General features: G+C 43.4%; 1 protein-coding gene across 2 annotated transcripts in view; it reads left to right on the top strand.

Annotated features, from left to right (window-relative positions):
- Positions 1-24215, top strand: part of LOC100650276 (sodium/calcium exchanger 3) — a 116333-nt gene that overhangs the window by 47937 nt on the left and 44181 nt on the right. The window contains exon 4 of one of the 2 annotated variants that reach the window (XM_048405881.1): positions 19853-20044. In XM_048405881.1, coding sequence (XP_048261838.1) covers positions 19853-20044 — 192 coding nt within the window. Of the gene's footprint in view, positions 1-11271; positions 15120-19852; positions 20045-24215 lie in introns of those variants that run through there. The other variant, XM_048405882.1, reaches the window with a different exon arrangement.

Raw genomic sequence — 24215 nt, 5'->3', positions numbered from 1 at the left:
AAGACATAGGAGAAACGAATTCCTCTCGTATCGTTCGACGTTCGCGTCGGTTATTCGATGAAACGATGGGAATTATCGTGCGAAACGTTCGCGTATATCAGCCTGTGACATTTGAAAAACCGCCAGACATGTCGCGTACGGCTGCGAGTTAACCGCATCGGAGAAGCAATACAGACGGCAATTTTACCAAGGACTCTTTTCCGCCGACCGTACACAGCCGATCCATTAATCCGTCCATCACGGCTCTTCTAAACGTCCAAGTTGTCCTCGATGTTCGCTCAATGTTGCGTCCTTGACTCGCTTTTCTACCACTTTTCGAGTATCGAATCCTGCCCGCTGCTAGGGGAGATGTTTCGAGGGAAAAAAAGTAGAGCGGCCGCGGGGTGAGAAAAGGGGAAAGGACGAGCGTCCATGGTATAATTGCGAGGAACGATGCGCGTGATTTGAGCCAGCCGTCGAGGGAATTAATTTTGTTTCGTTTCGCGAAAAATGCGCTACAAGAGACAGAGAAAGATAAAGAGATACGGCTGCTCTTTGTTCCGGTTTTGTCCCCAGCGCTTTTCGTCCAGTTTCTTTCGGCAGAATAGATCGTCCCCTTCCTCCCTTCGTCCCTTTCTCCGCGTGACCCACATTTTAGCGATGTACACGTTTCTCGTCTGCTCAACGGTCGCGAACCAGAAACGCGCGTTCCCGAGGGAAGGTCGCGATAGAAAGTGCAGCCGAATTCGCCGAAAACACGTCTAAGCATGTAAGTCCCTTAAACAGCCGAAGAGCATTCTCTCCATTGTCATAGGTCGCTTTCTCATTTCCTACAAGATGTGACAATTGGTTTGAACCATCAAGAAAATAATTAGTCGATTAGGATTTTGCATTTGTGCGAGATAACGATGCTGGAATTTGTGGAAATTATTAGATTGTCCGGGGAGTGTCTTTCATTCGCAAACGTGCTTTTTACAGCAATGCACCTTCATACAAACGTGAAACCAAGTCTGTGAAATGTCGCGGTGTTTATCTGAACGGGGCAAAATGGGTCGTACGTAGTTCGATAAAATAATATAAAACAAAAAACGTTGGCTTCTATCATTTCCTCATAAAACGAAAGAAACTTTTCGGACGACCTAATATTTGCGAAAGTGGCAGAAGGAAGATGATGAACGCCAGCTAAGAATCACGTGTGTCGTGCATACAATTCTCTAGCCTCGTTGGACAAATTTTGTATAAGGAAAATACAGAGACGTTTACTCAAAGTCTCTCAAAGGAATTTGAAATTACGATAGTGTGGTATCACGAACGAGGGGCCTGGGGGGTGTCGCGTGAATTATAAACGAGCGGCTGCTGAGCATGTACGTAGTGAGGCTAAGACAAAAGACAAGGGGACAGAAAACGAATTAACAGCAGTACGAGTTGAGATGATGAGAATCGTTGATTAATTACTTAGTTGTGTTAATTATCATACGTTTGCTGCGATTAGTTCATGTTCAACAAACATTACTTTCCGTTCAATTAACATCTGTTCAATCTACTTATCATTAATAAACTAATTATAGTAGTTACGATACTACAATAGAAAATATGTATAATATAAATAGAATAATATAATGATAAAAACTCTTATCGCAACGTTATGCGAATTCTGTACGTACATATAGATTTTATCCGTCCTTGGGCAAGTTTCGACCCAGATATAATTATTGCAGTTGATCTGACAAGCTCTTAACAATTTCTCAGATTAATCTCACTTCCTACAAGTGAACAACCGCAACGTGCTCGTTCGCGTTATCGTCGCTGATAACTCTTCGTTACGAATTTACGGAAGCTGTTGTAGCTGGATGTCGGTGCAACGGAGCAGATTTACGAGCATCCCGGTGCTTTGTTCTTTTTTCTTTTTTTTTTTTTTTTTAGAGCGCCGCTTTCCTGCGCTCATACCACGCCGACGACCTAGAAAATCTGTTCCTTGTCGCATTACGTCGGCGCAGAATCAACTTAAAGGCCGATTTTATCGGCTCGCTAGAAACCGAGGATGGTGGACAAACTGCGAGGTCTGGTTCTCGCTTTTATAGACGTTGGAAGGCGCGAGCGTCTTGGTTTATAGCTCGTTTAATTGCACGGAGAAGCGCGATGGAACGATACGACAGAAAATTTCGAAGATCGTAATCCTCGTGGTTTGCTGGTTAATCGCGAATTGTTTCCGAATGCGATTACGTTTACAGTCGTTGTTCTCGACTTTTGTCTTTCGATACTTTTGTAATATTTCCTCACTTTTGCGTTTAATGTAATATCGCGTAAATTATCGCAGACCGTGGCCTTGTTACCATATTATTGCTCGCTCGTATATTTTCTTATGCAACGTGACGGAAAAACGAGAAAAAGGAAAAAGATGGAAACGTTGCATTAACCGTTTCACACCTTTCGCGAGTTATCAATTAACCAGATGAAAAACGTACCTGCATTCGGTAAAACTGGCTGCAAATTTCAATGTTTCTTTTACAAAACCGTCCACAAAAATTGTATTTCCATTAATCACAATTTTTTTCATAGGCTATAAGAAAAGAAAAGAAAATTCGGTTCTGAGAGAATTGATATTAACGAGACTGCACGGAAATAACGTGGTAATTGATCGTAGTAATTAACGAGATATCGTGTTTCAGGCTGAGAGGATAATCTGCGGGAAAGTTGGCGAGTTTCGATAAGCACGGTTTAATTAAAGACGCAGAAAAGTTTCGGCGTGACCAATATTTCACGGTAGCGCGATCACCCGCAGCCACATTGGATTTTCTTCTCTTTTCTCGCCCCGGCATCCCGAGGAACGTATAAAATATTCCTGCTCGTCCTCTGCTTCGAGCTGCTTTTAAAATAATGGAACGTTCCTCCTTTTTTCTTCCTAAAACCGATTCGCGCTCTTCGTGCTTGCTCCTCTTCCGCATAAAATTCAGCATCCCGAAGACGCACCGTTAAGCGTCGAATTGAGAAACTTTGAACATTAAAATTTAGCTGAGCCGAGAAAGTAACGAAGTTGGTTTCACCGTTTCGAAAAAGAGAAAATAGAAATTAAATTACGTCAGGTTGTAATTATCACGCGAAGTCGTATAAAGCCTTTCAAATTTCGCATAAAATACGCATAAATTAACTAGTAACCTTAACCAGTAACCCAGGCTTTTTGTTAAAAATCTTCGTTTTGCTCAAATTAACAGCAACGTGATGTCGCCCGATATCAACGTTTAGTCCGCACCTGACGATACCTTGCGTTGCCGCCGCAAATCGAGCGCGTCAAAACGTTCACAAGATTCTACGAAAAGCTCGAATAAAGGAAACAAAAAGCAAAGTAGCGGCTCGAAGGAGTAAACGAAGTAAACATCGACGGAAGTTGTATCGTGGCGGACGTTATTCGTGGGGAACAAGAGGGGGATGTTCTTGGACGAAGAAAAGGCGGGGGTGAAGGTTGGAGGGACGGGGAAAGGGCAGGTTAATTAAAGCGACGCTAGAAATTCAATCGAATTAATTGACCTCCGAGAGCTTAGGGAATCGAGAACACCGATTTGTGCCAGTGCATTATCGCCGAGTGGCGTGGTGATTTAGTAGGACCATCATATCCCTGGTAAGACAGTGCCATTCAAAATTTAATGGAAGTTGGAGAAAGTCTTGGAATAACGTAACCGCGATTAAACAAACTTCTCTTTCCCGTTGTCCACTTTCTTCCATTCTCTTCTCTCTGTTTATCGATCGTTCGCGTCGAATCACCGTGAATCGAGTTTCCCTCCGGTTTCACTTCGGTTCGTTCGTTGGCGAACTCGCGGAATGATATTGAACGAAGCTTTTCCCCTCAACTTCTTTCCTATTGTTCTGCTGTTTTCCTATCGCGGAACGAACCAATAAAGAGCAGCTCGGAATCGCCGGCGCAGGGAACAATTGGTCAACGATTGGAGAACCAACGGCGGCGATAAACTTTTCCTTGAGAATCGAGTTTCAACTTCGCATTTCGCCGTGATCCAGCGAAGGTCCCGAGGATTAGGCGAACAACTACAACCAGAAGTAAGAAATAATCGAACTGCGGCAGAAGTATTATACTTCGATAAACACATCCTTTCCATTTTGTATTATTTTTACGATATCGAGGATTTCGAACAGGAATTGGACTTTTGAAGAAATTTCTCGGACCAATTTCTTTTTGGAGATCATTTGCGAATTATTTCTTTGAAAATTGTTGGAAATTTGGCCGCGCGAGAAAGAAAAATTCCAAGCCAGTCACTTACGATCGTTTAATCGCGACTGCAACGAGGAGTCACATTTAAACTCGTCCATTTGGTTGAACGGTGTTCCCTTGCGGCGTTTCTTCTCCGTTCGCCTTGTTGTTTCGCGCGTTACAATTTCAGGGAAATGCAGCTACAGCTCGAAAGCCGGTGAAAAATACGGCGCACGTGCGGTACGCGATACAAACCCGTCTAAGCCGAACGTTCTTAAGACCTGCTTTTCCTCGACAGCTGAAAAAGGAACAGCGAGCCACGTAAATCCGCTAGTTTTCTCTCCTTCCAAAAACCCCGTCTCGTTGGAAAGCAGGCAATTAACCGGAGTTTGTGTATTTTTCATTAAGGGATTAATTGACTGCCCTGATCAAAGAGAAAGGGCCGGTCAGTCAGACCAGCGCCGTTTAGAACCGACGAACCGAGACGCGATTTAAGAAAGTTCGACTTCAAAACAGTTTCGCTGCATATTTGAAGAGGGAGGATGTAGCGAGGTAACGTAAAGCGTTAAAACTGGGATAAATATTCGATTTCAAATTCTTTGCAAAGCCGACTTTTACCATAGTTAGCAATTCATTTATCGCAAGGAAATAAGATAGGAAATTCCAAGGAAACTCTTAAAAAATTATAATACTCGGCACATGTTTCTTTGCTTCTCAATTTATGAAGCGACTATCGTCTACTCGCTGTGACTTCCGGGCAGCTCTCCGCTACACCGCAAAGGAAGAACTGGTTTTAAGATGACGTGGTATCTGCGTTGAAGCAGCCCGAAGAATCTCCAATTATTCCATTCTGGTGATCGGAAATCGCAGATTCTAACTACGATTCTACGAACTCGCTGTGTTCATGTCGCTTTCTTCGAGTATACCGATAAACCACATCGAACCAAGTTAAAGTTAACCCTCTGAGTGCTGAATACTCGCGGCCTATGCCGTCCGTACGGACGGCGCGCGTCTAGCGCTGACGATCGCTGTGGACGGAATACTTTTTCGTTAGACTGAACTCTGTTGATTGATTATTCAAAGCGCAAATCGTAATAAGTTATAGTAATTCTTTTGCACGAGATTAAATGATTCAAGAGCGTTATTTTTTAGTTATTTTTAATTATTTATTATAAACATTGAAATTTACAGTTAACTAGAATTTGGGTAATAAACTAGAAAACTAAATTTAGTAAATATAACACAAGTTAATAATTTAGTTGTGTGTGAAAAATTCAGTGCTTGAGAAAACTAAAAAAACCAGATGTAGAGTTTTCTTACAAGTGGTGACCACTTCAACAATAACGAGCCACTATTGGCATTTGTTTACTGCCGTAAGGAATGCATTTATAATTATTTCACACAAACGTAATAGTATTACTTCTGCGTAGGTGTTCGGAAAAATTGAAAAACCCATACATGCGTCCTTAGTCCATGCCGGGCACTTACAGAAAACGCATATATATGTCCTTAGTCCACACCGATAGCTTTCGCCAGACACTATATGCGCTCACAGCACTCAAAGGGTTTTAAAACGTAGCGACATCTGGCGCGACCTGATCGCATTGGTTGTGGCAAACACGTACCGCTGGCGAGCATTAGCATCGTGGAAATTAATAAACTGAAACGAATCGATGAATTTCAATGGGAAAGAAATCGCTGGTGGAGCGCGTTTAATCCTTGCAATTCCGATTGAAACGAAAATGCGGAGTGGAGGGGCGATAGAGCCGCTGCATAAATACCGTTTTAATCGTAATCGGGCAAACGAACGAAGATCGCCGCTTCGAGAGCGTAAACGTACATACGGTTGCTGGAATCAGGGGCTCGTTGAAGCGGATGTGTCGACCGGGCTGAGTACCTGCCGTTGGAAAATCCGAGAAACCGCTGGAAAATGATACACGATAGAGTATCGGCGTATCGGAAGCAAATAAGCTCGACGTGTAAACGCAGTTTTAACAGCTATAACGCGGACAATGTTTAGCAAAGAAGGCTAAAGGCTAAAGAAGTGAAACCAAAATAGAGATTTGTTTCATCTATCAATTTGCGTTAGCGTAACGAGCGCTACAGTTTCTGGCGATTACGTTAATACCACGCGCAGGGATATCACTTTTTTAAAGTAGAATACACCACGTTCCACGCAGGAATCCGTTTGTAAATTTTCGTTCCACCAGCAATGCGAGAAATATCGAAAATTTCGAATTCTTCCGATTCCATGACCGCGATACTTGTACTCTAGATATCTCATTACACATTCCGAGGTAGTTCGTTCCTATATCCCGTGCAGTTTTGTACTTTTAATCTTCACGCGAATGTACAAAATTTCTCTAATCTACCGATGACTCAACGACCCACAAAAATTCATTCCAAAGTCGTGGAAGATCTCCGCCGCCGTTTTCCAACGGTATACCGATCGAAATTAGAGATAGAATCCTCGAATTACACTGTCGTTAATGCTCTCAAGTTTCTGCCAACCGCGATACACCGGGAAAATTAGGCGGAAAAGGAAATTAACACTTTGGCTCTTGGCGCCCCTGCGCCGTGTATTTTAATTAGCGAGTTGGCGTTTGAATCAAGATAAAAGTTAAAAGTTATTTCATTCCCGAAAGTCTGCCAAGCGTATCTCGTTCTTTCGCCGGAATCATTTTCGTGTACGTAAAGGAGCATCGGTGAAAGTGCAAACGAGCCAAGTACGCTTTACGTTATCGCGTGTGGAGCACGAGACACTTACAGACGAGGTAACTGTAGAAACGAAGTTTCACCGGTGAAGCTTCAAAAGTAGGAGTTACGATCTGGTTTTGTACGGCTGTGGCGGCCGACTGATCGACTTCGCGTCAGTTGTTTTACGTTACGCAATCGCTATCTTTGCCACTTCATCTTCTTCCATCTTCTTTTATTCGCTGGAAGTCTACCAGCGGCAAACTGTAGCATTAACTCCGTAACGAGGACACAGTGCAAATGAAACTTCGAAGAGTTGCGTAATGTATTCGTAAAAATTTTGTGTCGCGCGCGGTCAAACATTTCCACGAGCCTGTGTACGAGACACGAGCGACCAGTTTTCAAATTACTGCTGCTCGAGAGATTTCCACCAGCTCGATACGGTACGGACGCGAGTAAACGGAATACGATAATACGGAGTGCTGTGTGGCGTTATACAAATTTCGTTGCATAAACGAAATTTCGTCGTACGCTTGGAAACGTTTTTTCAACGCCGGGTCACCTCTCATCTAGAAATTACATTTATTTTACAATTTCAGGATGGTATTTAGTTCGTTCGACGAAGGTTGATTGCAGCTTTATAAAAGATGCAAATGAACGCTATATACTGTAGGAAACGGTTTGTAGGAATAGCGGAGGAACATTCTCAGGCTCCGTTTACACAGCACGATCCGCGAATTCGTGGCTTTGAAAGAGGCGAAGTTCGATTTTAAATTCAAATCGACTCGTCGGCGTCGCGTCCACTGCTTTATACGACGATAAAAATCACGCCGATCTATGATCAACGAGGCGAACATATAAAACGAGAAAGAAATCCCAGCGAACGAGTGTTTGGCCGCGTGAAAATATGAAGGTCTATCGTCAAAGAGCGGGTCGGGATCGATTGTAAAAGGGGATTCGAAACAGGCCGAAGAGCGAAGCAAGGATGAAGAACGAAACGGATAATCCGGAATCTCGATGGTGGATCGGGTGTGTAACACGGTCGACGTTTCAAACGAATAGCTCGTCCCGCGTCGTCGTGGGAATTGCGTCGCGTATCGGCCCCTCTGTGCGCCACTGGAAACACAGGTACCCCGATGTGCGGCTTTATTTTAACGAGGAAGATCAAAAGGACGACTACGTAGGCGTGCGACCGAAGTCACGATCGATTAAAATTGAACGAATCGAGTTAGCTCGTCAGAGAGAGAGCGAGCGAAGGAAAGAGAGAGAAGGAGAGAGGAACGCAATTAAAAGACGTTCGAAGAATCGTTTCGGTATTTACAGAAGAGAAGAGCGGCTCGACTTTCGAGAAGATACCGTTCATCTCGCTTTCTCGTTCAACGGCCATTAAAGCTCGCCTATTAAAAGTTATTTTCAGACACAGCCGCCGGTGGCTCGTTTCGCCAATTTTACGAGCCGATATTCCGTCTCTCGTGTTCCCCTTTTGTTCATCCTCTAACTGGCTCGATGCTGCATCGTAAATTAATCGCTTGCAATTTAACGATCGCCGAAGAAACAAACTGTACAAGTTTCGCGAACTGATTATCTATCGATACGATTATCCCTCGTGTATATACAAAATTGCGTTATTTCGCAAACGGAGGACAAAGCAACGAATTGCACCGTACGCATAGTTATATTTGTAACAAAACTTGCTGGCAATGTAATTTCATATGATAAAGGAGCCGTTCTTCTAATTACTGAAACCAGCATAATCGTGTGGCTGGCACGAAAAATTGATATTTCCAGCGAAGTTGAAAGCAGACGGGTGCGAAAGAGACGGAAGTGGGTTTGTCCTCAACGGAATTGTTTTTATTACCATTTTATTGAATTCCCCTTTGACGAGGCCAAGCCACCGACACAAAAGAAGCCAACGTTTCGATGATCGAATCGCTGCGGCCTTGTTGCCACCGCAGATAGTCCCGCGGCACTTCCGCACGATCACAGTCGACCCATTGTCGAGGGACCACGTTCATCGATGAATTAGAACTTGCGTGAAAATAAACGGCCTCCGGACATAGCCGGCCCATGACGAAGAAATATTAATTTTAACGAATTTCCAATGGAATACTTTTTCCTATATGTTTCCGTGTGTGCTCTTTATCACTGACAGTTATTCGAAAATTTTAGCCTTTTAAGATATAAACCTATTACGCAAAGCTGTAAGTAAAAGTTGAAAATGATGCAGGATAAAACGAAGAAAAAAATGTTTCTGTTTCGTATATCTGTGAGAAAATACGAAATACCAATTGCCATGGTTACCAACAGGCTGAGAGATCTCGGAGTAATCATCGACTCCATTTGCAGACCATTTAGCACACGTCACCGCTATTTCTTCTAGAATGCTGGCTTTCTGGAAGCATAGCCGTGATCACTTCAACATATATACTTCAACCTATACCTTAATCCGGCTATGCTCTTCCTCCTTGCGCTTCTTTACGCTCTATGCCTCTGTCGTCTGGCAACCACGTACGACCAGACAAAGAAACCAGCTAAGAGAGGATCCAGCGCTTCTTTTTGACGTTCCTCGCTTATAAATCCAGCTGCCCCGTGAACGTGCGTGACTGTGACTATTCTTCTAATTTACATCCACTCGCTATCGTTTACGAGGCGACTGATTCGCGACGCTGTCTGTCTATTTAAAATCAGAAATGGATTTCTTCCTATTGTTTTCTCTTACTCCACAAAATCCATCCCCTCCTCGTTTTATCCTCCGTTCTTCTCTTTCAGATTTCGCTACTTAGACGCAATATACGACTTAGGTAATTCTCTGCACGACAGTCTCAGCTTCTTTCCTCGCAATCTAAGAAAGAAGGTTCGCTTAGGCTTAGCCAAAGATTTTTTTCGTTCAGCGTACTCGACGACTATCGTTCGATAGTCGAACCGAAAGACGAAGCGACGAAGGTGCAACGATGGATCGTATTATTTCTCTCGCGGCGACAAACAAGAAGATTCGGATTGACAAAGTTGGGGTAATTTCGCGAAGTAGCTGCAGAACTCGAACGTCCGTGGATCTCGATCTTCTCGAAAGATCCACTCGATCTATTTGAACACGTAGCAGCGACGGAAGCGACCAAGTGGCGGCGTTACAACCATTTCCTATACAGCGGGTGGATACGTTCCACCCTTGCGGCTTATACCGGTCGAAGTCGAGCGAGGGAAGTTGGAAAACTGTTTCCGAAAGGATTTCCCGCGGTCCAAGAGTTTCAACGACTTGGAAGCAATTGTGCGCGCCCTTAATTGCTCGGCCTGCAATTCCAGATTTTACGGCCTTCGAAAGGTTCCACCAAGGGAAATTTAATCGAACATTTTGATCGGCCATCCGGAAAGTTTGGATCTTGAATATCTTGGCCGGGTCATACAACTTGGGTCGATGCGTCTTTCCCAACGTCATCGATAAAATATATTCGACGCGGTTAGGAATAGGGAAAAAATGAAGATAAACGAGCGGCAGAAACGTTTACGTTGTGCTTTAACGGATCCGCGTACCACTTCGACAGCGGAAAAATGATTCCCGACTCGTACTTGCGCGTTACCTATGCGCCACGATTTATCGATCTCCGTTTGCCAGAACGAATAATTTTACATCGACGATAACGCGCCCTCCGAGTCGCCAGGACGATTTCGCTGTTCCCGCGATTCCAGCCATTCACTCGATGGCTTTTATTACTCGTCGATCGATTACAAGCGGAACAGTCGCTAACTTTGCCACGAAGAAGTTGTAATCTTTATCACGACACAGATCCGGATCGATTCGCTCGATAAATCTTGTTACGCGGTAACACTCGACAAAGTACTCGAACGTTTCTGGAAATTTTCTGAATATATAGCGTGTTGTACGAAAGATTCTGAGATTCGTCGAGTGAGAAATAAATTTGGAAACGTACGTACATAGTACGTGGAAGCTGGTAGATGTTCAACGCGCAAATTTAAACAGATAATTATCCTTTTCGTCATAGCGATAAGCGTGGTAATGAGACGGCGAATGTCCGTTTAATTTCGACAGAAGTAGCGGAAAATGTTGATGCTTGGAATTTTCGATGCTCTGCATGGGAGCAAGATGTTTCTCGTAGAAATTAGGTACGCGCATAAAGTTTTGCACGGTCGCGTAAAGTTCTAAGGGGATTTGTAGTGGATGTCGTTGTGTCAAACAAATGTAATACGATGCTTCTAATTCCGCGTACAGAGACATGTTTGCAGAATGTAGGTACACGGTTAAACAAGTAAACTTCATCTGATCGAGCCAATATTAATCTACCTCTATGTTGTTGCATGTACAGTGAGATAGCAGCAGATGTAACCGCCAAACGAACATTTACATAGAAACACCTATGCTAAAATCATTTACAACTTTTCAGTTGATATTCGAGCACGAACATGTACATCCTACGAATGAATAGACCGGCTTCAACGTTTCATCGAAGGTACCAGAAGTTGAGAATAAAATGAGCAGACTGTATTTAATTCGGACGGAAAATCGTAATTTCAATTAACGTTGATTTTAACTGTAATAAAGTTTCGTAACAGAAAGTTGAAAATGTATCTCAATTCCGAATGATTATATATACGTACATTTGTAGATTTAAAAAATCACGAAGAGTCCTCGAAACGTACTGTATACAACGACATACCGCGATCACGAGTACCAAATGAGCAATAACGAGGGAAGTTGTGAGTATTCGGGCGAGTTTTCAATATCTGAACGAGCATAAATGCTTAATAAGTCAGCATCAGTTTAATTAATTAGCCCTGATGAAGAGTGCATCGTGTTTAGCGTTGTCTGGTCGAAGCAGCGCGTATAATTGAAAGGAACGCGTGCTCGTAGCTGTGCCGCTTTCATCGCGCCGCTACTGCAACTAATTAGCCACTGTGTAGCGGTTAGGTTTCACGATGCGCCTAATGCGTTTACGTGCATATGCTCGCGTTTCTATACTTGGCGCGCAACCAGTCAATCGCTCCAGAAATTCGAGAAAACTATTAATTTCGAATTTCAGAAAACCACCACCGATAAAACAGTGATATACTTATCACTTTTATTAATCGTACGGTCGAGCGTCACAGCAATGCTGTAATTCGATCCATTGCTATTTTTCATCGAATTTCACGTTTATTGTTGTACGAAATTCGTTCGACTCAAGGAAGTTCTACCTTAATTAATTACCAAGGTAGATGCAAATTTTCGAAACCTTGGCTTACACTGCCGTAATTTCCAGCTCGAATTGACAGAAGGGAAGATCCGAAGTATCGGAGACGGAGAATTCGTGGAAACGTAGGCGGCTCCTAAATCTTCGACGTTTTAAATGTCGAAAGAAGGTGAAAATCGAAGCAGGGTAAACGCGGACGGTGACCAATGGGGAAAATCACAGCGGCTCTGTTGCCCAAGGTTTCAGGAAGCTTGCAAATGCGCGTATTCCTAAAATAGAAAAGATCAGTCCGAGTTCCGCGGGTTCTCAAGCAACGTTCGCGTTTAATCTCGTAATCCTGTTAGGACGCGGCAGCACAAGGCCGTCCGCGTCCGTTCAAAGGCTGGCTACACGCTATAACCCTTTAATTGCTTCAAAGAATCGCTAGGAAACCATGCGCATTTGCAAAGCTTAGCAACGAGGTCTTGCGCCGAATTTTTCTGCCAAAAGTTAATCTACCTCGGTAGACGGGAAAACCACGGGATACGAAAGACGATAAATCGCTTAGCAGACAGCGTGGCTGTGCCTTGAACCTCCCGTCTCGAACGATCGTTAATCGATTTCCTTTCTCCTCGCTGGTCGTGCCCATTTTTCCATTATTAATCTCGTTCCACCTTACGCCGATAAATCGCTCTACTTGTTACGTTTGAGCACCTTTTTAATACGCTTCGTCGGTGACTTCCTCGACCACCACCATTCTCCGGAATCGTTCGATTATTTTCTTCCTTTCAAGCCACCTCAGCCCCCGCCCTGCCACCTTTCACCCCTTAACTGAAGGAGCGGTGATGGTCGGTTTCATCCGTCGTTTGTCTTCTCTCCTTTCGTCCTCTCATTTTCTCCTCTTGTTCCGCCGATCGACCATTCATCCCCTCCCTCCTTCATTTATTTCTCGATTTAACGTTGTTCCGCGATTCTCATTAAACGCGGCGATTAAAAAGAGAACGGACTGACCGTGACCCGGCGGTAGAACGAGAGGGTGAAATCAGGGAGCGGCGGAGATTCCGGCGTTTCGCAATTACGGCCACACTGCCGGCTCGCTTCACGGAAATTCGAGATACCACGGCCGAAACGACGTTGTAAGGATATCCGGAGTGAGAGGAGGGAAAAAATAAGGCAATCTCAGGTCGACTGCAAACGAACCCACCGCTAAATCGACGGAGATTCTGTTTAACCGTTGGATTAGGTCGTCTCGGTATATTTTCCACTCTTTCATTATTTTCTCCCTCCTGTCATTTAACTTCTAAGTATATTTCTCGTTGCCTATCTTTCCTTCGAATCGCGATATCCTTGAGAGAAAATTCTTAGCCTCCTGACATTCGCTGATATTCCATTGCGCTCGCCTCGACGAATCATAGCGGAATTGTTCGTTTTTACGGAGAGATTCCCTGGACAGGCTGGCACGTGTTTCGAAAGGATGATAAATAGAAGCGTTTGTGGGTCGTGTCGAGGCTGGATGCTAGGTTGCTGACATTTCTAACGCGATTAAACGCGTTACGACCATTGCTCGTAAATAAGGGAGATTAAACATTGCCGCGAATGTTCTCCACGGCACGAGAGCTTTGTTTCGGAAGCTTATTGTACTTAATAGTCGTCCTTCTCTACACGTGTTTTGATATTTAGCCGAACAGTAGCTCTCAAATGCGTGTATATAAAATATTTGGAATTTTTTCTAACGTCATACTGAGGCACGACCGTCATAATCATGTTGGCAAAGTTTCTAATAAATTTGCAAATACACATGAAAGTTACAAGTTATCTATCGCACACCTATTAGTTTGTCCCAAAAGTTTCTTTCCTTTCATAAGCAAATAATCGATGCACAATATTTTTCGTTTAACATTTCATTCTACATTACACTCTTTTTATTGGATTATGTATGATGATAGAAATAGAGGAAAATTGATTATTTCCTTATGAAACGAAAGAAACTTTTGCTCGGGGACAACCTGATATATTCGACGAATATTAATAAACCTCGTGAACGATCATCGTACTAATTCTTCTGCATAGAATTTTGTCGTTTTGATAAATGCTTCGAATCGCGGGTATTTTCGAGATTACGAGAGACTCGATCAAGCGTAGTTCGATTGGCAAGGCAAAAACCAGTCTAATTTCCCGAAGTGATTAAAGTCAGGGTCAATGGAACGGAAGAATCGCATCGTTACGTTCTACGGTTGGAAACCTTCGAAACGTGGCTCCGTAGTCGCGGACGTGTAGCGAAAAAACCAGGAACGACGTTGCCAGAGACATCGCAAAAACGTGACAATTTTTGGAAACCGATTTCTAACGGACGCGATTCGCAACGTTGACGCGGTACGTCGCCGCGCGTAAATTCGCGTTTACCTCGGAAAACATCGAACGACCGACCCGTGCCTTTCGCAAGGTTTTTCCGCGAACACGCCATTTACAAATCGCGCGACGTTTAAACAGCACGAGCCAGCGTATGGTTAATAAACGAATCAATAACGCGATACGCGCGAACGATGAATGCGATGTAGTTAGGATGTCAGTGGCATAATTACAAGAACGATATTCACGCGTAATCAGGCGACGAATCAGCGACCGGCTGTACACGCGTCAGACTGTGCGCATTATTTTGTCGCCGCGACACTTGCCATTTCAGCCGCTTTGCGCGAAAGCCCACGCTGGTATTTTTCTCCTGGAGAATCGTTGATGACTGGCGCTCGACCACGCAGCTTTGCTATTTTTCCGAAATAAACGCGTCGCGACGCTTCTGCCTGTGAAACTCTGTGACCCGCGAACGAGAAACAACCGCCTGCGGAAGGACGCTCGACTTTATGAAACGTCGAAAGGGCGGCGAAGCCAGCGATTCGTGAACGATCAAACGACCAATCGTCTTTACGTGGTAAGCGTCGTACGGTGTTTGAAAACGGCTCTTTCATCGAGAAAACTTTATATAGCGTGGACAATTTCTTCTTATCTAATTCTTGTCTCTTTCCAAGTCAGGATCTCCTATCTTAAGCAAAGCTCTGTTCAAATCTGTAAATATAAATTCCTAATTATAATGCTATTCTTTCTTTCTTCATTCTTAATGTTCTGATGATTCTTTGTCGATGTTTTACGGTCAATGCTGCTTTCTTCAAAATATCATTTTAAAGTTCGTGGACGTAGCAGACACTCTACTACAGACTCGAATATCGCTTCTTGTTTAACTCTTCCAATTACCATATTATATCACACCCACGTGCTATCTATGGACGTTGCAAAGTGTCTGGAACGTGAACGAGTGTAGGTGAAAAAAGTAAATACAGCAGCATGAATAACTATAAATAAATATAATAACTGGGCGAGGTCAGTCCGCGCAGCGTCCCATGACATTTTCGCGATCAGGAAGCCCTTCTTTTTCACCGTTCTTTTTCGAAACGAAACAGCGAATCGAAGCACGGGAAAGGGAAGAACGAGGGCTCGTTGGTAATCAATATCGAAGCGGATAATTCCCGGTCGTGGCCGCCGCGACATCGAAAAACACTCGAGGACATACGAGGAAATTGAATCCCGAGCCGAAAACCCGAGATATCAGATTTGCCGAGGTTTTTACACGGTGCAGGCTTTCCGACGGGATAAGAAGCTTCTTCGAGGGAGCTTGTTCGACGATGGTAACGCGAGAGCACGCTAAAAGCCGCCGAGAATGGAATAATATTCCGCTCGGAAAACGTTGCGTCTTTCGTAGGCCAGCAACGTGAGCGTGAGTCTGTGTGTGTGTGTTGGAAAGGTATTGGGAAAAAGTGGAAATTCCGTGAAATCCCTGGCGGAAATAACTGACAAAGGCAGACCTGTCTATCAAAGCAGGCCTTGACACGGGCGAGACCTTCCGTGTTGAAAGTTTGTTGCACCGTTTTTCAATACCGCAAACTTTCTCCGACGGTTAACCTTTGAAATTAACGGTATTCCTGGTCACGGTAAAAGTTTATTTGTAAAAATAGTGAAACGTAACCGTCGATTAGAGACCCGACGCGTCCTCGCATAATCCGACTGACGCGGTAACGATAAGGACCAGAGCTTTGGAAGTTTGTACCATTCTGCGAGAAGAGTAGAAAGTTTGTAATAAACGTAGAGATGCTGAAATCGATCTTTTCGACGTTGAAATTTTACTTCGCCGTGACGTAAGATTCCGGAGACTTTAATTCGCTGGACTTGTCTTTGTAATAATCTATTCGTCAACCATAAACTATGTGACAGTTTTACGACAGAGAATAGAACATGTACGACGCATGGAAGGAGCCGCTGAGAAAATACCTCATGATCCACGGATGTCAGTCTTGTAGCGAAATTGGATGGAAGACGTCGAATGTCATTTGCAAACGCGAAAGCACACAGAAATTTGTTTGATGGATTGGTTTTAAAACCTGTGCCAATCGCGCGTGTTTTATTCTTCTTTATGGGAATTATAGACTCGTAAAATTTCACCTTTCTTTTTCTGACATCCTATGTAACGACATAACGATTAGGTGGAAGTTTTCTAAGAAAAAATCCAGGGACATTTTAACCGGAAGAAGGCTGCGGACGACGTATAATCGATGTTGCCGCGCGAACGTCGACGTAACGCGACGCGTGTCATTAACCATCGCGTCACGGTGACAAGATGACAAGAAAAATATTGCCTTTTAAACAAAGGAAGACAGAGCAAGGATTGAATAACCGGCGGAACACGCGAGAATCCGAAGAATTTCATCTCAACTGAGAGGATATGCGATGTTCGAGAGATGAAAGTGGCGAGAAATTGAAGGCTCGTGACCCCGGCCACGTTCAACGGATGAAGAACGGATAAAACGGCGACGACAGGTCGAGCAATAGCGAGTCACACGCTTCAAAAAGGAACGTAACATCGATTCCCCTTCACGAGAATTATCCCGGGGGAGACGAGAAGATCGCAAACTTCCTGTCGATACCTGTAAACCGCTTCCGTAACGACCCAACGACCATTCTCTTTCTTCGATTTCTATTTCTTCAATTACTGAGAAATATTATTTCTTCAACTTGCAACTAGATTGCGTTTTTATTGCGTTTTTGAATTATTATGCGTTTCTGATTAATTTCATGATGCGAGAACCCGCAGGACACGTACGATGTACGAAGGTTTATAAAATAACCAGAGTGGAGTATTCGTCGTAATTTAATTAAAAAAAAAAAAATGAAGAAAAAGATGGATTACTATGCAGGTTGCGTTTCTTTGGTTATCTTCGCGGGAATGCGAAATTACGTAAAAATCCGCAGCCTAGTCCAGTTATAGGAGTCAAAGAGAAAGACAAGGATCGAGTTATTTGTATTAGGTCGTCCGGAAAATGTCTTTCTTTTGCAATAACGCATCTTTATACAAACATGAAACCTAATCTGTCGAACGTTGTGATCTTTAGTTTGATGGAGCAAAATGGATCATAAAATGATATAAAACGGAAAATGTTATGCGTCCATTATTTCCTTATGAAACGAAAGAAACTTTTCGGACGACCTAATGCAAGTTTTTAACTCGTTCGAGATTGCCGATTCAAACGCTGAATCCGATGATTTCTCTTTTCAGTGGCCGAGAACTCGGTGGTTCTTAGCAGAGTTACAAGCTATTACCAGCTATTAGTAGACTGCAAATGTTTATGCAAATTTGCAATTTTTCATGACTATTATTTCATTGAATTACAAGTTATAACTGCAAAGATCACTCAAAGATTGTCACAAAACAGTTTCGGCCAAATACGATAGTCTCGAATGTGAATAGAACGAACAGCGAAGAATGGAAGAACCAGCCTTGTAGATAACGAATTAACAACTAATAATTGATTAATAATTAAGCAATTCAACGCGTTAAGAAATGAATAATCAGTTTCCTAGTTCGCGTGCTCTCCGTACTCCGGGATGCTTTGTTCAATATTCCATCGAATATCTCTGGTCTTCGATCTCAAGAACTTCTATTTATGTGTACGACGTTGAAGAAGCTCTGAACAAGCATTCTGAAGCTACATCTGTCTGCTTGGATAAAAGCTTCTATGAAATCAAGAGAGCACGATTTAAAGGATAGGTCGAGCCTTTTATGGAAGCTCGCCGGAGTTTTCTGGAAAATGTCCAAGAAAAGCGTCTATAAAATCGCAACCTTATACGGCTTTTGTTTTCGTGTTTAACTTCCAACGATCCGATTATGTCTGTTATTAAATCTTACATTTCATACGCAGAAACAAAAGCGATACATTTAGATACGATAATAATGCATCAAACACAATACACGAAAAGTACAATACATTTCTTAACTGGCATTTCTATCCTACTGAAACTTTTCGTGAAAAGAACGAAAAAATACCTTTAACCATAATCGTTGTCCCGTTAATCTATTTTCTATCGAATCAAACTCGAACCTATCGTTAAATTTCCTATCGAGAAGTAAAACGAACACCAAAGTTACACTTTGTAAATTTTGTTACTGCAATTTGTAAAGAAAGAAACACGCGACAAAAATGCTAACGTTTATTTCTAAAATATCTTCGCCCTCTAAGATTTCGGTAGAAAGAGAAACGCGTGACGTAACGCAACGGCGGGATCGATACGACGATCTTTCGAACCGTATGCATTCTGCATGCCGATGATAAATGCGTTCGCTCTCGCGCGATACGTGGTTGATGTACACACGCGTACGAGCCGCTCGTATTTCACGTCGCGGAGGAAATGAGTTCGGTTGCGTCGGAGCTCGTATTGAATTAAGGGATGAATGGACGAGCCGAATGGTATGTCGAAGAGGCGGTGGAAAAAAAAAGAAGAATGGCGCGAGACCCTTGGAATTCAATGGTCGCGCGCGGATTTTGTTCATCCGGTGGACGTAACACGCGGGAGGAACGAGCCGGAATATTTACAACGGTCGTAAAAAGTGAGCCGATAGAAGTAACTTACGATGACGTAGCTTCCCCAGGTAAATTGCGGCAAATTCAGCAGTTACAAGGTATCGCTTAGGAAGACGTTGCTTACAGATTGGTACGTCAGATATTTTGCTAGTGATAAATTGCCCTGTTTCCATTCGAGCTTCCAGCTTTGCCTTAAGTTGCCTATCGATTTTGTTGGAAAACCATGTATTTTGCACATTCTCGAGCGTGCAACCTATCGAATCAAACGATATTTATTCATAGCAGACGCGTGGCCTCGTTCGGATACATTTTACTCGCTGTTAGAGCGTAGAGGCGAAATAAAGCAAGAGTAAAAGTTCAGAAAGAAAGGAATATACGCTCGCCTGATATATACGGCATAAAATCGGTGCGCTCGAGGACGAACTAACGTAGCTAGAGCAACGTGCTGCTATGCCAATGGCGGTACATATCGGTAGGATACTGCCACGTAACTGATAACAGCCGGTATATGGTCAGACATTGGCGCGCGGAATTAGCATCGGAGTCTGGCGTGTTTTACACGGCTATGATTTATAAAACGGATCGCTCGTAAGGTCGTCTTTGCTTTCTGGTAATCAAGAAATTGATTTTCCTCGTGCTCTCAGCTGTCGTTTCTTGCCGTTCGATGTTCTCACGATGAATAGAGAATGAAATTCGCTGTACAGTTCGCGTGAATTAACAAACGAGCAACGATCGCGTTTGAATTGAATTAACGTGGATATCGAGACGGGTTCTTTTCTTTCTTCTTCTTGTCTATATTTTCCTTGGTCTTCTTAACGCGGCGCCTGCGTCTCGATCGTATAGCCGGCAGCGGCAGGAATTTCCCGGAACTGTTAATCGAACTACTTGAGCAGCGAGGTGCGATGTGTTTTCAGCCGAGGCAGGGATTGCAGTGGCGGCGGAAATGAAGCAGCCGGAGGAGCGTACTGCCGAAGAAAAAATGGCGTTGCTTGGGAAACCGAAACTGGGCGAGGTGTCCAGGGCGCAGATACGAATCAAAGAATCGAAGGAGTTCAAGAACACGGTGGATAAACTGGTGCAGAGAGCCAACGCTTCCATCCTGCTCGGTGAGTCGATACTTCTTCAGCTTGAAACTCTCTAAGACACTCCCTTGCAGCCCCTTGATCTCCAGCAACGCGAACGAATTCAAACGCCCCCTTTTCCATCCTCTCACGCACGTTCCTCCTAAGGGATTATTACATTTTCAACGTCGACATTCAGATCGCCTTCCCCTTGGTCGTCTCGAGGAACATTCCGCTTCGTAGTCGCCTGTATCTTTATTTTTACGTAACTTTGGAAATTATCTTCTTATTCTGGCGTTTTAACGAGTCGGTAGGGTGGAATATTTAAAAGCTCGATACTCGCCTGCCCAATTTTCTCCGCCTCTCGCAGCGAGATCTCTCCCTTGATCACCAAGCATTTTATGATTTCAGCCGTTTCTTGTCTCTTGTTCGCCGCATTATCCGCCGCTCTGACTTCAAATTCTCCTTATTGCACCACTCGGGCGTATATTTTCTCGTGAACGAGCCTTGATTAAAGCACGATAGCTTAAGAAACCGCTAACCTACCATTCTTCCACTGAAAACGAACGAACGCAAGCGTGTTCCCAGACTACGTCTAATGAAAAATAATTAGAGAGCAAGAACATCTATTTTTATGCTTGTTTTTCCCTTCAGATATCGCGCAGTTTCCTCTTCCTTATCATCTTTCTTTCCTATTTCACTTCGTTCTTTCGAAACTTACCATCTACCTTGAATTTATTTTATACGCTACTTTAATTTACGCGATAGACGAAACCATTGGTGGAAATCATTACGAGTAATTATCTACATATCCTATAGCTAATGGAAACCAATAATAACGAACGGGTTAATGATGGCGAGAGGAAAGAATCGCCAACACGGTCTCCCGAGAAGGTTCTTCCGCCAGCAGAATCAAACTACCGTAACCAATTGAGTTATCCACATGGTCGACGGAAACGGCTTCTCTCTGATCCTAATATTTGCACAGGCTACCTGAACGGACAACCATACGAGACAGTAACCTCTCGTGTTCCTGATACCTTTATCTATCAATTAGATAAAACGTACGTCTGATATTTCAAGGATGTACGAAGGTGCAAAAAGCACAAAATTCTCACAAACTTTAGACAGAGTTATGCTTAACATTAGAACTACCACATCGGTCAAATTGACCGGTTTTACAATTTTATTTTACAATTTCTACTACATGTTATATTTTTTTCTGCAATGATGTAATGACTTCCACAACGATAACTAAAAGAATAATATGATGAGTTTTATTTTGATTTTTACGTATTCAAACTGAATATAATTTTGTATCAAGGCACTTATACCAATAGCAGTGATCACTATCGATCAACGGATGTTGGATCATTGTCACGAACTTATTATAGAACGTTTCGTTTTATAGCGACATAGCAAGAGTCCGACTAAGGCTCGTTCAAAAAATAAAATGGTAACAAGTTTGCGTAATCCAGAAAGTTTGGTAGGAAGCTTATACGTGAGTTTAACTGGCAAAATAATACAAGTGAAATATCTGCGTGTGTATCAGAATTAAGCCGGTCTTCGTCGATCGAGAATTATTGTATAGGCGTATTTTCAATCTGTTCTTATTCGATATTAATCCATGTAGTTCGTCGTAAACTAATCCATTTATTTAATTTGATTTCTCTTCCACCCCCTTTCATCCCCTTCCCCTTCCATTATTTATTAATTCGTAGCTATCGATATTGCCTGCACGCTCAGTCAACGTCATTCCTCTGTAAACAGATTTATACTTGTGCCCACGAATGAAAGGAAAAAGGAACGAGGAAATTCTCCGATACCCCAACGAAGTTAAAATAGCCAGAAAGAGAGAAAGAGAGAGAGACAGAAATAAAACCGAGAGTACCGCGTGCGGAAACACGCGTACGCGCACTGAATCAACGCGTGAACCTTCTTGAAGTTGGATCGCGCCTACGGAAACGAAATTCGAACTGGTACAGTGAAGTTTGCGAGAGCGGATAGCTGGAGTTTAGCGATTCTATGCAACAGAGAATTCGTTTTATATGCATTCGTAGTTCCGCTATGGTAAACCTTCTCAACTATCTCGATGCCGCAACTTTAATTATTGTCTAGACGCGCTACAACACTAAGGCGATGGTAGACGTTGGAAAAAAATGGTACGAGCTGCTGGCATCGTTTCACCTATTTCCCTATTGATATTAGATTCGAGATCGCTGTCCCGTTATATTGTGTTTGAAACTTGTATCGTCGAGCGTAACAGAGAAATAGAGAAAGATAGAGAGAAAGAGAGAGGAGGATTGAGTTGGCGCAAAGTCCGGTGAATCCGGTGGCGGCTAAAGTTGAGAGGAACCACGGGTGGGTTGGTAAATCGGCACGGTTCTATTGCACGCCGACTCCTTTTGTTCGACTGGCCGTTTTGCATTTCACGTTTTGCCCTGCCTTTCGCGAGAGGAAATCGCCAGGGACACGCCTTCTTCGCGCCTCGATAAAGCGTTTCCCTTCGACGGGGTTCGTTTCCTCGTCGTTTTCACGTTTTCGTCTGGAGAGATGGAGCAACGTCCTCTCACGATCTATCCGGCAGAATCCGCCAGGGCGGAGCGGAACAGAGGGAAGAAACGAAACAAAGAGAACCGACGAAATTAATGGATTCGGGGTGGATGAGAAGTCGAAGTCCTTTGAACAAGTCGTTGACAAAGAAAGAGAGAAATACCGTTGGCGTTTAGACGCGTCGGGCCGATTGATTTATTGGCGGGCAATGTGTCTGTCGAGCCGGAGGACATCTTCGTTAATCGAGCACAGCCGACAGTCTGGTCTAATTCCGTGAGTGGAATTGTTTTCGAGCGTGGCATAGCTGTTCCAGACGATTCCCAATGGCAACGGAGAATCGATGAACATCCGCGCCAACTGTAGAAAATATTCCGGTTACGCTGTTAAACCGGAGACGAAAGAATTTTAATTTCAAACGAAGCCCCGTTGAATTAAATCGAGGGTAAGTTGCGTCAAAGAATTCACTCCGGTAATAAAAGGAAATGGAAACAGGGGCGAGAGAGAAAATTAACCCGTGAACCTTTTCCGCGTACGCTTAATTTGTTATGGTCGTTAACGTTCAAACAAATTTACCGGTATTATGAGCCCGTCGTTGCTCCCATATTCTCCGATGTTTATATAATCATGCGGCGTTTGCTTGATGCCATTATACCGGCTGAATGAAATTAAACCGAGACACGAACGAAATTTAAATGTAACACCGTTCGAATTCGGCTTCCGATTAAAATTGTTTGCTTTTAATCTGCAACCTTTTCCCAAAGTTGACGTATGAAAAAAAAAAAAAGGAAAAAAAGAAATGGGAATAGAAACTGCCGATGAACATTTTTATCGCATAAATCTCCAGAGAGCAACCGTCGTGTACCGTGCGAACGAAACGTCTATCGAGAAAAGAATCCCCTTTCCGACGAGCTCGTTACGCGACCACCGGCTCCGACGTACGTAACAAATTCGATTACGCGTTCGTAATTGAAGAACGACGCTTGTGCCGGGTCGAGTACAAGGTCTGCGGAACGCGTGTTTCCAGGGACCAGCCGATTCTACGGTAGAATAAACCAGTCGATGACAGACTACTCGTTGCTGCATGGATCGTTGCAACGTATTCCGCTCTTGTGAATCGATCGCCGGATATTGCGACTAAAATTTGCCAATTCTAGCAATTCCTTCCATATTTTTCTCGCCCTTGTTTCAAATAATAATTTTATGAAACTCAAAGAAACCGAAGTTAAACCAAAGAGTCAAGTTCTTCTAGCTCGATTATTTTGAATATTGAATTTCTGATTTAATTAGATCGAAACTATTTGTAAATTTTCAACGGGACAGAATCTGACAAATTTACGATTTCGCTAGTGAAATCATCCAGTAGAGAGGATCAGAGGAAATAAACGAACTTCCCTCCTGACAATTCGGATGGAAGATGTACGCGGGTGTAGGACAGCGACCACGCGACGACAACTTCCACAGCGTTGCTGCTTTAAATGTAAATGTTGGCAGTTCGCGAAGGCGTTTACCCGCTGGAATCTGTTTCACTGCGATCTCAACCAGCAGCTCGAAGGATTGCTCGCTCAATGAAGCTTCTCTGGGAATCGTGTTACCGCGATTCCGCCAGTTTGCCGAATGTGTCGTTATTCATCCGACAAACGTAGAACGCAGACCGAAGAATTAT

This window comes from Bombus terrestris, chromosome 5, assembly GCF_910591885.1.
Source record: "Bombus terrestris chromosome 5, iyBomTerr1.2, whole genome shotgun sequence".
NCBI lineage: Eukaryota > Metazoa > Arthropoda > Insecta > Hymenoptera > Apidae > Bombus > Bombus terrestris.
Note: the sequence above shows the minus strand (reverse complement) of the source record. Positions and strands in the feature narration are given on the sequence as shown.